General features: G+C 42.7%; 2 protein-coding genes across 3 annotated transcripts; one reads left to right on the top strand and one right to left on the bottom strand.

Annotated features, from left to right (window-relative positions):
• The first annotated feature begins 3,361 nt into the window (after positions 1-3,361).
• LOC9266443 (F-box/LRR-repeat protein At3g26922-like) lies at positions 3,362-5,087 on the top strand. The gene has a single exon (XM_015779271.3). It carries the CDS (start codon positions 3,407-3,409, stop codon positions 4,862-4,864), a length of 1,458 nt encoding a protein of 485 aa, XP_015634757.1. The 5' UTR covers positions 3,362-3,406; the 3' UTR covers positions 4,865-5,087.
• Positions 5,088-5,646: 559 nt separating this feature from the next.
• LOC4335330 (transketolase, chloroplastic) lies at positions 5,647-11,624 on the bottom strand. 2 transcript variants are annotated; one of them, XM_066309881.1, is made up of 7 exons: positions 11,157-11,624; positions 9,337-9,427; positions 9,134-9,239; positions 8,770-9,052; positions 8,536-8,684; positions 7,011-7,444; positions 5,647-6,909 (listed from the first exon to the last, which is right to left on the bottom strand). In XM_066309881.1, exons 1-6 carry the CDS (start codon positions 11,559-11,561, stop codon positions 7,264-7,266), a joined length of 1,215 nt encoding a protein of 404 aa, XP_066165978.1. In that variant the 5' UTR covers positions 11,562-11,624; the 3' UTR covers positions 5,647-6,909; positions 7,011-7,263. The 2 variants fall into 2 exon arrangements, with proteins under 2 accessions (XP_066165978.1, XP_015633388.1); XM_015777902.3 differs by having other exon boundaries at positions 7,011-7,164.
• Between the last annotated feature and the right edge of the window lie 415 nt (positions 11,625-12,039).

Below are 12,039 nucleotides of genomic sequence, written 5' to 3'. Positions count from 1 at the left end.
TTTATACCGCGGGTCAGTCAATCTCCAAGTAGGACTCGGAGGTGGCAAACCCCACACGGTATAGTAACGACCCAGTTCTATCCGAGTAGGACTCCTTCCATTGGTGAACTTTGTTTCCCTCACGTGATAGGTTTCCTTAGCATATACAGGAATTACTCGTATACGCGCAGGTATACCGTATCGGTATACAACGTATATCCAAGGGTAGAGGGTATACCTTATCCGTAACCCTGACATATATATATATATATATATATATATATATATATATATATAGCATTCAACCCGGTTGTGCTCGCTTCATGCATCGACACAAAGAATGTCTTATGTACACCTTTTTATAGTCTCATAAATTGATTTGGTGACTATTCTCCATAAGTTGACGCATGGGTAGTTTGCTCATTGATCAAAGATTGAAATTTTGATTATTCAATTTGTGAAACTTTACTTATAGATGAAAAGTATTTGCAGAGTAATTGTTAACAATGAAATTTGATAAGCCCTGAAGTCATCATCGGCCTAGAGTCAGTATCGGCTTCAGAGTCCTAGAATCAGCCGATGGGAATTATCAAGTCGCCAATAGTCAGATTCTTGCTATATTCGGTTAAGGAAATTAATCAACTAAAAGAAGTTTATCCAGAAGAGACAGAAGTTTATCCAGAAGAGACAGAGTTCAAGGAGTATGCGGCATGGCAATGTATCTTTTAATTAGGAATAATATGTTAGTTTCCTTTTATCTTTAGAAAAGTGTGTTTAGTGTCCGATAAGGACTTCATGTTTTCCTTTTATCCCTAGGAAAGTTTCTTTCTTGTCTAACAAGGACTAGTATCTACCCATGGGTATAAATATGTATACCCGGGGTCATTGTAAACTATCTCCACGATCTACAATTCGGCGCATCGCTACCCTTTTTTTACTTTTCTACTTTTCGACGAGTTTATACTTGTCATGGTTGTTTGCATCGGCGGAGCTAGGGCTTTGATACTCTGATCTTGTCAATGTAAGCACTACTATCATATATCTTTGCTAATCTAGCTTGGTAGTTCGATTTACCTGTATCGGCTGAGATTCGTTTTAGGGTTTATGCCGATATCGGCTAAATCGCTTTACCATATTAGATTAGCTAAGATATCGACCACCCTGAAATTCAGTCAAGGGCTTGATTGTCAAGATATTTTTTTTATTTTCATACCTAGTACTGCATCAGTACACTCGACCTACTAAGTCGTGCTTAGAACCATAATCTTTAGCCTGCTTTTTAATTGTCAATAAGGGTTTCACCGGAGTTTCAGCCAATGAGTTATATATATGGACGTTGTATCAGCTTACAAGAATTACATACAAGTTGCATTTAGCCCAGCGCAACAAAGGTTTCATTGTTTATCTAATCATTTGGATTCCATGACATCGGACCTCCAGCCGATGTATGCTTTAACCTTCGGATCAGTGCCTATTCTATTATATTATTGTTAGACGATTGGTTTCTATTGGATTATATTATTGTTTTATCATATTATCATCAGCCGATTGTCTTTATTTACATCAAGTGTCAGATTCTACATCAAATATAGAGCTGATAGCTCAAAACCCTATCGCTACCGGCTGGTATCGGCATCGGCTGAAATTACTCCATCGGCTTATCAGCCGATCGGCTCTTTGATATGTTATTTGTATATCTTATCAGTTGATGGATCAAACCGGCATGCCCGTATCTCACCAAGATTTGGACCTGCACTGGAACTAAACAGATCTCCTAGGCCATTGTTTCCGTCAACTTAGTTCGTGCACAACACAGTTCTGGCACCATCAGCCAAGCGTGGATTTCTAGTCAATAGTATTAACCGTGCCGCATACACACCTTAAAAAATGATAATTGTATAAGCAAAATATTTTTGAGTTGAGAAATTTGGAAGAGAAAAAAAGAAGAAGAAAACAGAAGGAGGAAAAGAGAGAGGATTGGAAGTAGAGTGAGAGGATCTGGATTGGGAGAAAAGAAAAGGAGAAAAATAAAAAAAAGGGGGAGAGAAAAATAAAGACCAACCAGGAAAGGCGCGTGTGGGGCACCGAGTGGATTCACGTGGGACAAAGCGGTGGGATGGTGTAGGTCGATTGGGTTGGGCTAGGAGAGGGAGGGGTTGAGCTGGGAGGAGGGTGTATAGTAGTTATTCTAGACTCACATCTTAAAAACCAATTTAAAGTATAAAAATTCTGGTAGAAATATTTTCAGTTTTTCTAATATATATGGTAGAGATAGAGATTTGATCTCACCTATCCCTATTTCTCTTGGGATATTTTTATTTTGATTTGTCTTGACTTTCAAGTCAAATTGCAACGAACACTTTTTGACCAAAATATGCAAAACTTATCAAAGTTCAGAAAGAAAAAAAGTTAAGCAAAAAGAAGCATAGATCCCATGGGTCATTATTGGGCAATGTCCAAAGCAAATATAGGTTACTAGAAATAAAAACAGATCTGAAATCCGTTAAAAGCCCGTTAAACCAACAGACCTCTTTTATGACAGTCATAAGCCCATTAACTTGTTCTGTGGTCAGTTTCTTGGGCTTCCGTTGGATTTAAATCCAATGGTCCACAAGATCAATGGATGGATTCGGAAATCTAAGGTGATTATTGCTTAATTAGCGGAATCTGGATTTGCTGAAACATACTCCCTCTCCGTCCTAAATAAACCAATCTTATATATATGAACATTATATAGTACTATGAATCTGAACACGTAAATTTATAGTACGATGATACCGTACGAGATTGGTTTATTCATATCCAGTACTACTACTGTACTACGGATCTGAATACGTATATATTTGTAGTATTAGAATCTCGTACGAGATTGAGGTGGTGTTTGGATCCAGAGACTTAACTTTAGTCTCTATATTTAAACACTAATTTAGAGTATTAAATATAGACTACTTACAAAACTAATTACATAAATAAAAGCTAATTTGCGAGATAAATTTTTTAAGCCTAATTAATCCATAATTAGAGAATGTTTACTGTAGTATCACATAGGTTAATTATGGATTAATTAGGCTCAATAGATTCGTCTCGTGAATTAGTCTAAGATTATGGATAGGTTTTATTAATAGTCTACGTTTAATATTTATAATTAGTGTCAAAAAAAAAACATCTGATGTGATTAAAAATTTTAGTACCATCTGTTTTTTATTTAATTTGGAATGAGGGAGTCCCGTTGAAGTACGCTCCCCAATGATCGAGACGGAATCGAGGTGGTACCTGCCCCGATTTTTGCTAAAACCGACTAGAACTATAAAGGAAGAAACAAACTCGGGCACGGGCGGCGCCTAATCGGCATAAATAGCGCCTAACTGCGACGACAGCCGACGCCACAAACCAATCTACGACGCCGTCAAGAGACGACGCCGACAATATGGCGACGACGACCGGCAGGCACCGACACGACCGGCTGAGCGCTCTCCCGGACGGAATACTAGTGCGCGTCCTCTCTCACCTCGGCTCCGTCGACGCGGCTAGCACCGCCGCGCTGTCCCACCGGTGGCGCCACATCCACGCAGCCGTCCCCGTCGTCGACCTCGTCGACCCCGAGAGCGACCAGATCTCAAGCGCCATCGTCGCCAAGAACTCGGCGGCGCCCATCCGCACGCTCCGGCTCGTCGATCTCTGGCCGCCGCACGACGCGCTCCACCAGGCGGTCGCCACCGCCACCGCCGCCGGCCTCCAGGAGTTCGACGTCAAGCTCAGGCACGGGGACTGCTCCAACCGCAAGCTCTGCCCCTTCCGCCGCCACCCCGATGCCTCCGCCGACTTCGACGACTCCATGCGCGGCTCGTTCACCGCCACGCCGCCACACATCTTCCGGTGCGACACGCTGCGCCGCCTGCGGCTCACCAACTTCCAGCTCGACGTGCCGGAGGGCGGCGTCTCCATGCCGTCGCTGGAGATCCTCTCCCTCAAGAGGATCATGGCGACGACGGACGAGGCGGTGCAGCAGCTCGTCTCCGGCTGCCCGAACCTCGCCGACCTGACGCTGGAGCAGTGCCCCAGCGTGGCGGACCTCGTCGTTGCCAGCCCGCGCCTCGAGAGCTTCGCCATGATCTGCTGCCACAACGCCGCCCACGTCGTGCTCCACACCCAACGCCTCCGGACGCTGCGCTACAAGGACGGCCTTCCCGCCGGCGAGAACTTCTTGATGATCGCCGACTGCACCAACGTCCTGGCCATGACGATCGACATCTGCGAGAGCCTCGTCGGGAAATCCGCCCCCGCCGTCGTGCCCATCACGAAGCTCATCACCCGGTGCGCCAGCCTCACCTTCCTCCACCTCCACCTCCGCCCGGCGATGGCGTACCACAGCGGCGCCTTCACGCGCGCCCTCCGCCACCATCCCCACCTCCGGCAGCTCGCGCTCAAGGGCCTCCTCAAGGACGACCAGACCATCCGCTCAGTCTCCACATTGCTCCGCAACACGCCGGAGCTCGACGTGCTCTCGCTGTTCCCTCTCCGTACTCAGCCTGCAAAGCCATACTACCTCGGCGTCGACTCCGACGACGACTACGACTCCGAGGAGGAGGAGGAGGAGGACGGCGGCGCCTCGGATGATAACCAAGGTGTGCGTGTGCCGCTGAGCTTGTGGGAGAGCAACATCGAGTGCTTGCACAAGCTGAGGAAGATCAAATTGCACAACTACAAAGGGAAGCCCAACGAGAGATTGCTCGCAAAGTATCTTCTATCCAAGGCAACATCTTTGGAGCAATTCTTCGTTACCCTACCAGCTAAAACCACGGCAGATCGTCAATTGAAGTTGACCAACGAGCTTAAATACTGGCGTGCCAACAAACGCGCTATAGTCTCTTGTACATTATTATGATTTTTTTTTGCTTCAGTTTAAAAAGTCGGTACTGATCATTTAGATGGTGAAAATTTGCTTTCAATTTTGTAAGGTTTTGTGCCTGAGGAAATAAAGAATAACTGCGTTTTTATAGACAATAATGACGTGCACGACATGATTGACGATGTTGTGTTACTTTGATCTGCATTATAATCTGTATTTTAACATCGTCTACTGGAATGTTCTACTGCTCATGTATAAAGCATGGTGCCAATTACAGTATCATGTTTAGAATACGGCAGAAGACCTTACAGAAAATAGAGTACATGGATAAATGTTGCCGCTTTGTTCGTTGATTCATCCCTTTCAACTATTCCATTGCCTGTTCTTGAATACTCTGCAAAACTGCGAGTCTTGCAGAACAGCAGAAGGATTCAGAAAATCTACGCGGTCAGGTCATATCGAGAATAATCCCCTAAAAATACTTACGTTCATCCATGCCATTGCATGTTCTTCAATTCTCCGCAAACTGCAAGCCTTGCAGAACAGCAGAAGGATTCAGAAACCGTGCAACGTAAGGCTCTATTTAGTTCCCAAATCTATCACATCGAATATTTGGACACATGCATGAGGTATTAAATATAGAAAAAAATTAATTACACAAATTACGTGTAAATTGCGAGACGAATCTTTTAAGCCTAATTGCGTCATAATTTGACAATGTGGTGCTACAGTAAACATTTATTAATAACGGATTAACTAGGCTTAATAAATTGGAAAAATCAGAACCATACCATTATAACTTGATAAAAAGCCGATAATGAATCTGATAATGCCATCAACATTTTATTCTGCAACAACATAGTAATGGCAGTTCATGGGCCGGCCCCGACTAATAAACTCTCAATGCTCCCAAGTGCGACGGCAAAATTCAAGAGTGAATTGAAACAGCATGTAAAGTGCCTTACACTGACTGGTTCGTTCAAAAAAAAAGTGCCTTACACTCAGAAAGCCTAAACACGGACTCCTCAAGCACAAACTACTTGAAAGCCTGCCGCTTTATTCAAATCCAATATATTATTGAAACTGGCATTCCTATATATATGCTCATTAAAGCAAACGATACTTCACAGTGACTTGGCCGTTGCAATGACATTTTCCACTGTCAAACCAAGCTCCTTGTATATTTTCCCAGCAGGCGCACTAGAACCAAAACGGTCAACACCAATAGCTTTACCTTTTTCTCCGATATATTTCTCCCATCCAAATGTGACCCCAGCCTCGACGCTGATCCTAGAAGTTACTTCACTTGGAAAAACACTCTCCTTGTATTTCTCCGACTGCTCCTCAAACAATTCCCAGCAAACCAGTGAAACTACTCGTACAGTCTTCCCATCTTTCCTCAGCTCATCTGCGGCTTTTTCTACAATCTCAAGTTCAGAACCAGTGCCGATGAGAATGATATCTGGTTTGTTTCCTGATGAATTATCAGAAATAATGTATCCTCCCTTGGCAACGCCTTCCGCTGATGTTCCTTTCAGCTGTTGAAGCTTCTGCCTAGAAAGGGCAAGGACAGAGGGCCTTTGCCTATTAAGAACTGCAATCTTGTAAGCTCCAGAAGTCTCGTTTCCATCTGCAGGTCGAAGCATTAGTATGTTTGGCATGGCGCGGAGGCTGAATAACTGTTCAACAGGCTGATGTGTTGGCCCATCTTCTCCAAGGCCAATTGAATCATGAGTCATTACAAAGATCACCCTTGATCCACATAAGGCCGAAAGACGAATGGCAGCTCTCATATAGTCAGTAAACACAAAGAATGTTGCACAGTAAGGTATTAGTCCAGGACTGTGCAATGCAATGCCGTTGGAAATGGCACCCATTGCATGCTCTCTCACACCAAAACGGATGTTTCTTTCTTCAGGTGTGTCTTTTTGAAAATCACCAAACATTTTTAGTAATGTCATATTTGATGTTGCGAGATCGGCACTACCTCCAAGAAATCCAGGTATTGCTTTAGCAAGAGCATTCAAGCATTGTTGAGATAAGTTCCTTGTAGCATCAGCAGGATTTTCAGGAGTATATTTCTGCAAAACAGATAAAAGAACAGTGAAAAGAAAAACATATGCATCATTTTTACACCTGCTATTTGAACAGACATGGCATTTGAATTCAGGGAAGCACTTACTGGAAGAGAATTGTCCCACCCGGAAGGCAGTTCTCCTGAAATTATGCTCTTTAACTCAGCAGCCTCCTGGCGATATTTCTTTTCATATTCAACAATTTTTTTATTCCATTCAGCTTCCAGAGAAGCACCCTCATCAATATGGTGACTCCAGTGCCTGTGAGGAATAATTTTATTAACCAAACTATCGTGCAGAACAAAGTTTGTTTGAACAAAAAAATGGAAATTGAAACATAAATTTCACAAAACTGCATTATCAGTCTCCTTTTTCCTCAAAAACATTATCAATCTCCTTGAACTTTAGCAGCACAGGTTGTTGTGGTCTTCCCCACACGGAATAAGTCTGAATGTCTGGGTGGTGATTGCTATAGGGGGTAGTTGCATTACAAGCAGGAACGTTCTTGCCTTCTCCGCCTGTTGGCGTTGGCCCATATTTGCTGCTTAAAGCATAAACCCTAGATTAGGGTATTTGTAAGATATGTGATATAGATTACTTTTGTGCAGCTGTGCATTAGTTTTGTACCGAATTATTATCTTCAAAATTTTTGGATTTATTTGTTGATATTTTCTTCTCACATATTGGAGAAATTGTATAAGGCTGAAGCATTTTTGCTAGGATTGCTCTCATTGTCTTTTTAGGGGTTACTTTCTCAGTTAATTTCAGGAACACAAAAAATCATCATTGAAGCCTTCTCTTGAAATATTGCTTCTAGAGTTCTAGTTAGCAAGAAGAAACCTTTTTTTATAGCTCAACTGAAGCAGCCTCTCCAGATGGTGGTGCATGGCAAGTCTAGTGCTGCAGCAAGTAGGCAATACTGAAGCAGGAAAGAGGCAGTGCAGGGCAACTATGACACTGAGGAATGCAGTAAGCCTGCACACACCCTGGAGCTCGCAATGAACTGATGTGGCATGCTTTACGTATCAGCCTGCTTGTGCACCCCTGACAGTTTACTGAGAACAAGTGGTTTTGTGATGGAAAAAAAATAAAATATGTCGTTTTGTTTTATTAATGCCACAAAACAAAGGGTCTGAAATTTACTGATAAAGAGCAGTTCAAGATTGACCACACATATGATGCTCCCGATTTATACATCTGAAAAATAATTCTCGATTTTAACTATTACATATAGGAAGTTTGCAACACACCAAAGAAATCATGGATGGGAAGCATTGCTGTTGATTTTATTTTTTTACTACTCTTGTTCTGTGGTATTAATGTATTCTAGTAGAAATAGGGCATTGATCCCATGGCAATGCTTACAGTGTACCACCAAATGTTGAGGAAGATAAATTTGAATTCATCTTGACCTTGCAATTGATCAGTTAAACCACTACTTTCTTATTAAACCATCTTATTTGAATTGCCTGAAGACTGGCTACATTGTTAAACTACGATGGTTGCTCAAAAATAAAAGATTGCTAAAAAGATATTAAATTATGAATTATGATTACTTTTCCTTCGAAAATGTGCAGCACTGCAGCCTAAATCCAACAGTGGCTTAAGCGTAGAGTAGTGAATAATATGTACCTTTTCACCTCATCAGGAACATGGAAAGGTTCATGATGCCAAGAAAGATTGTTTTTGGTTGCCTCTACTTCTTTGGTACCTAGAGCGCTACCATGAACACTATAAGTGTTTGCTTTGTTTGGGGATCCATAACCAATAGTAGTAGTCACCTATATGGAAGATCAACACCTTCTGTCTGGTAAAACTGAATCGAGATGATAAGCAAAGAAATTAAAGTGGCAAACTAGCTGTCACCTTGATAAGAGTTGGCTTGTCTTTGACTGCCTTTGCTTCCTTAATTGCAGCACGGATGTCATCATACCCTGTGTTACCATTTTTCACCCAGATAGTATGCCAACCTAGTGCCTCATATCGGGCAAGTGCATCTTCAGTGAAAGCAATGCCTGTGCTACCATCAATTGATATATGATTGTCATCGTAGAAGGCAATTAGTTTCCCGAGACCCCAGTGACCAGCAAGGGAGGATGCCTCATTTGACACACCTTCCATTTGGCAGCCATCCCCAAGTATAACATACCTAAGACCATCAAGTACCAATATTGTATTAGAACTTACCACTGTCCCTATTGTGCATTAGGTCAAGAAAGGAATAACTTACGTGTGATGATCCACGATTTTCAAATCAGGCTTATTGAAACGGGCAGCTAGATGTTTCTCAGCAAGCGCTAGGCCAACAGCATTTGCAAAACCCTGCCCCAGAGGACCTGCATAACATCAGAAGGTTTTAGAGATAGGTAATTTTTCCGGAAGAACACCAGAAGGGGATAAAGCAAACTTTAAAAATTAGTACAAGAGGCAAACCAGTAGTGACTTCAACACCAGGTGTTTCGAAGTTTTCTGGGTGACCAGGAGTTCTGCTTCCCCACTGCCGGAAAGCTTTCAGATCATCCATCTGCACAAACAAATATGATCCTCTAATAAAAAAAATTAAGAAGGAATTAACGGAACAATATTAATATCTTACTGACTAAACAAATAAAGATGATAATTCATCACCAAAAATATAACATCTAATTTGAAAACCATATAAAATCTCAATTTTTTTTAAGATACTGTTTTAGGGTGTTGGTTTTGTTCTTAAAGAAATAATGTTTCATCTCTTTGAGATAATTTCCCCAATATATCCTAACTCAAGTTCATATCTCTTGTCAATGAACTGTTTGCAAGACCATTTATGGGCTGATGTTAAGGTGTAGAGGCATGGGATTGAACGAGCTAGGTGAAATGGCAAGGTAATTTGGATGCTATTAATTACAAGTAAAGGTAATCAATAGGGGGTAAAAATGTCACAAAACCTAGAGTTAACTACAACCTTGTTTTATGTGTGCTAAGCTACAACAACTAAAATATGAAAGTATGACCTATAATGTACTGCTTTCTTTTATATTCGTTTGCATCAAAACAAATAATGTTGCTGCCATGGCATGTATGGAGCTTGGTGTCATCAGCTGATGGGATAACAACTGCTCCAACTTACCAGCAGTCTAGAGAATAAGGATTGAAAATGCTCAGCAGAACATAAAAGAGTGGAAGGCCAGAAATATACTGTGATGAATGATGTGGATGTTTAATCTGCTAGCCATCGCACATCCAATAAGAAAGTAAACAAAGCAACAGAACAAAAACAGGTGAAGACAGCCAAAACCGCATAATGCAGAGAAGATTTATTTCATTTGTTATGCTTAGTGAGTCAGTTGCTAGAGAACATGTTAAAATGACTTATCACTGTTGGACACCTCAACATTAGAGATAGTCTAACTCTCTAGATATACATGTCTGGAACTTGTTTCTTGTCCAACTTGTGATGGCACTGCTGCTTTGGTGCAATCATGATACGTGTACAAAGGAGAAATAGAGAACCAAACGAAATATAAGACTACAAATTTATCAATATTACATTTAGTGCACAAGATCAACATGCACTCCCTCTGGTCAGGTTTATCTGACATTTCCGACAGCTAAATACAACTAGGTGCAAGCATTTGCACAGTCCAAACCGTCCAGTAATTTCATCCGAAGGGAGTATATACAATTGGAATATATTCTTATTACAGATTATGACAATTCTCATCTGGATATATGTTATCCATTTTTTTAGATAATGGAAATGGATTACATCTCCGGCTTTGTCATAAGACACACAGCTAAGATATGTTATCCATTTACCTCTGAAACTTAATTTAGAAATGAACAAACAATCATGCTGATATAAGTTTGCCCTGCCTGCTTACCAATTGTCAAAATTACTGTGCGCAGAAAATTACATGATTCCTCAGATCATCCCAAGAAAGCTTTCATGCCGGAATTGAGAAGCCGAAATAGCACCACAACTACCGGTAGAAAACCGGACCATGAAAGCAGAGAGGGGACTGGGATAAGCATACCCATCTTCTAAGAAGCAGTACAAGAATTGAAACAGATTGCCGATAGGATCAAAGATCTCTCTGCAACCTTTGATGCCTTTCGCATTTGGTTCAACTTATTTCAATTTAAATCCCAAAACAACCAACATTAGTTTCATATTTCCAGGGCAATCGATTTCCATTTACAAACTGCTCCTAAAATTCGACCAAAAAACCCTCCTAAAGCCCCACAAAAAATTCAAGAAAAGAGGAGCTCACCGTGACGCTGTCGTATCCGGCGAGGTGAAGCAGTGCGTACTGGAGCATGCATCCATGGCCGGCGGAGAGGATGAAGCGGTCGCGGTCGAACCAGTAGGGGTTCTTGGGGTTGAACCGGAGGAACTCGTCGAATAGGACGTGGCCCAGCGGCGCGCACCCCATGGGGAGTCCCGGGTGGCCGGACTTGGCCTTCTCCACGGAGTCCACGGCGAGGAACCGGATGGTGTTCACCGACTGCTCCACCACCTCCGCCGCCCCCGGCGGCTGCGCGCGGAGGGCGGTCTGCGGTCGCCGGCCAACGGCGAGGCGGACGCGGGTGGAGGGGCGGCCACGGAGGAGGGGGAGAACGGAGCCACGCCCGGACGCGGCGGCGGGCGAGGTGGGAGCTTGCGTCGCCGTCGCCATGGCCGCGAGGCTTCTCGGTCACGCGTGGCTTGCTGCTACGAAAGTCGAGGAGTGTGGAGTGTCATCAGCATGGCCACCTGCCTGTACAGAAGTAAACAGTGGTGGGCCCCAGCAATTGGAAGAACTGAAGTGACACGTGTTCCTGTGCTCGACACGTTGCTGCGGTAGTTGGAGAGCGCACAGTTTTTTTCTTTTTACTTTAAGTAAAGTGCGCGGTTCATAGTTTGGGTTGATCGTGTCAAAATTGTAAGTTTGGTTGAAATTGGAATAATGTGAAGAAAAATTTAGAAGTTTATGTGTGTATGGAAGTTTTGATGTAATGGAAAAGTTGGAAGTTTGAAGAATAAGGCCTTGTTTAGTTCCAAAGTTTTTTTCCAAACTTCCAACTTTCCATCACACCAAGCCTTTTATATAGACACAACTTTTCTATCACATCTGACGGAGCGTGGGGCTCCTCATCGGGAGACCACGCAGGCTC

This window comes from Oryza sativa, chromosome 4 (assembly GCF_034140825.1).
Source record: "Oryza sativa Japonica Group chromosome 4, ASM3414082v1".
NCBI classification, from domain to species: Eukaryota; Viridiplantae; Streptophyta; class Magnoliopsida; order Poales; family Poaceae; genus Oryza; species Oryza sativa.
The sequence above is the reverse complement of the archived record's forward strand: the minus strand, read 5'-3'. Positions and strand labels throughout refer to the sequence as shown.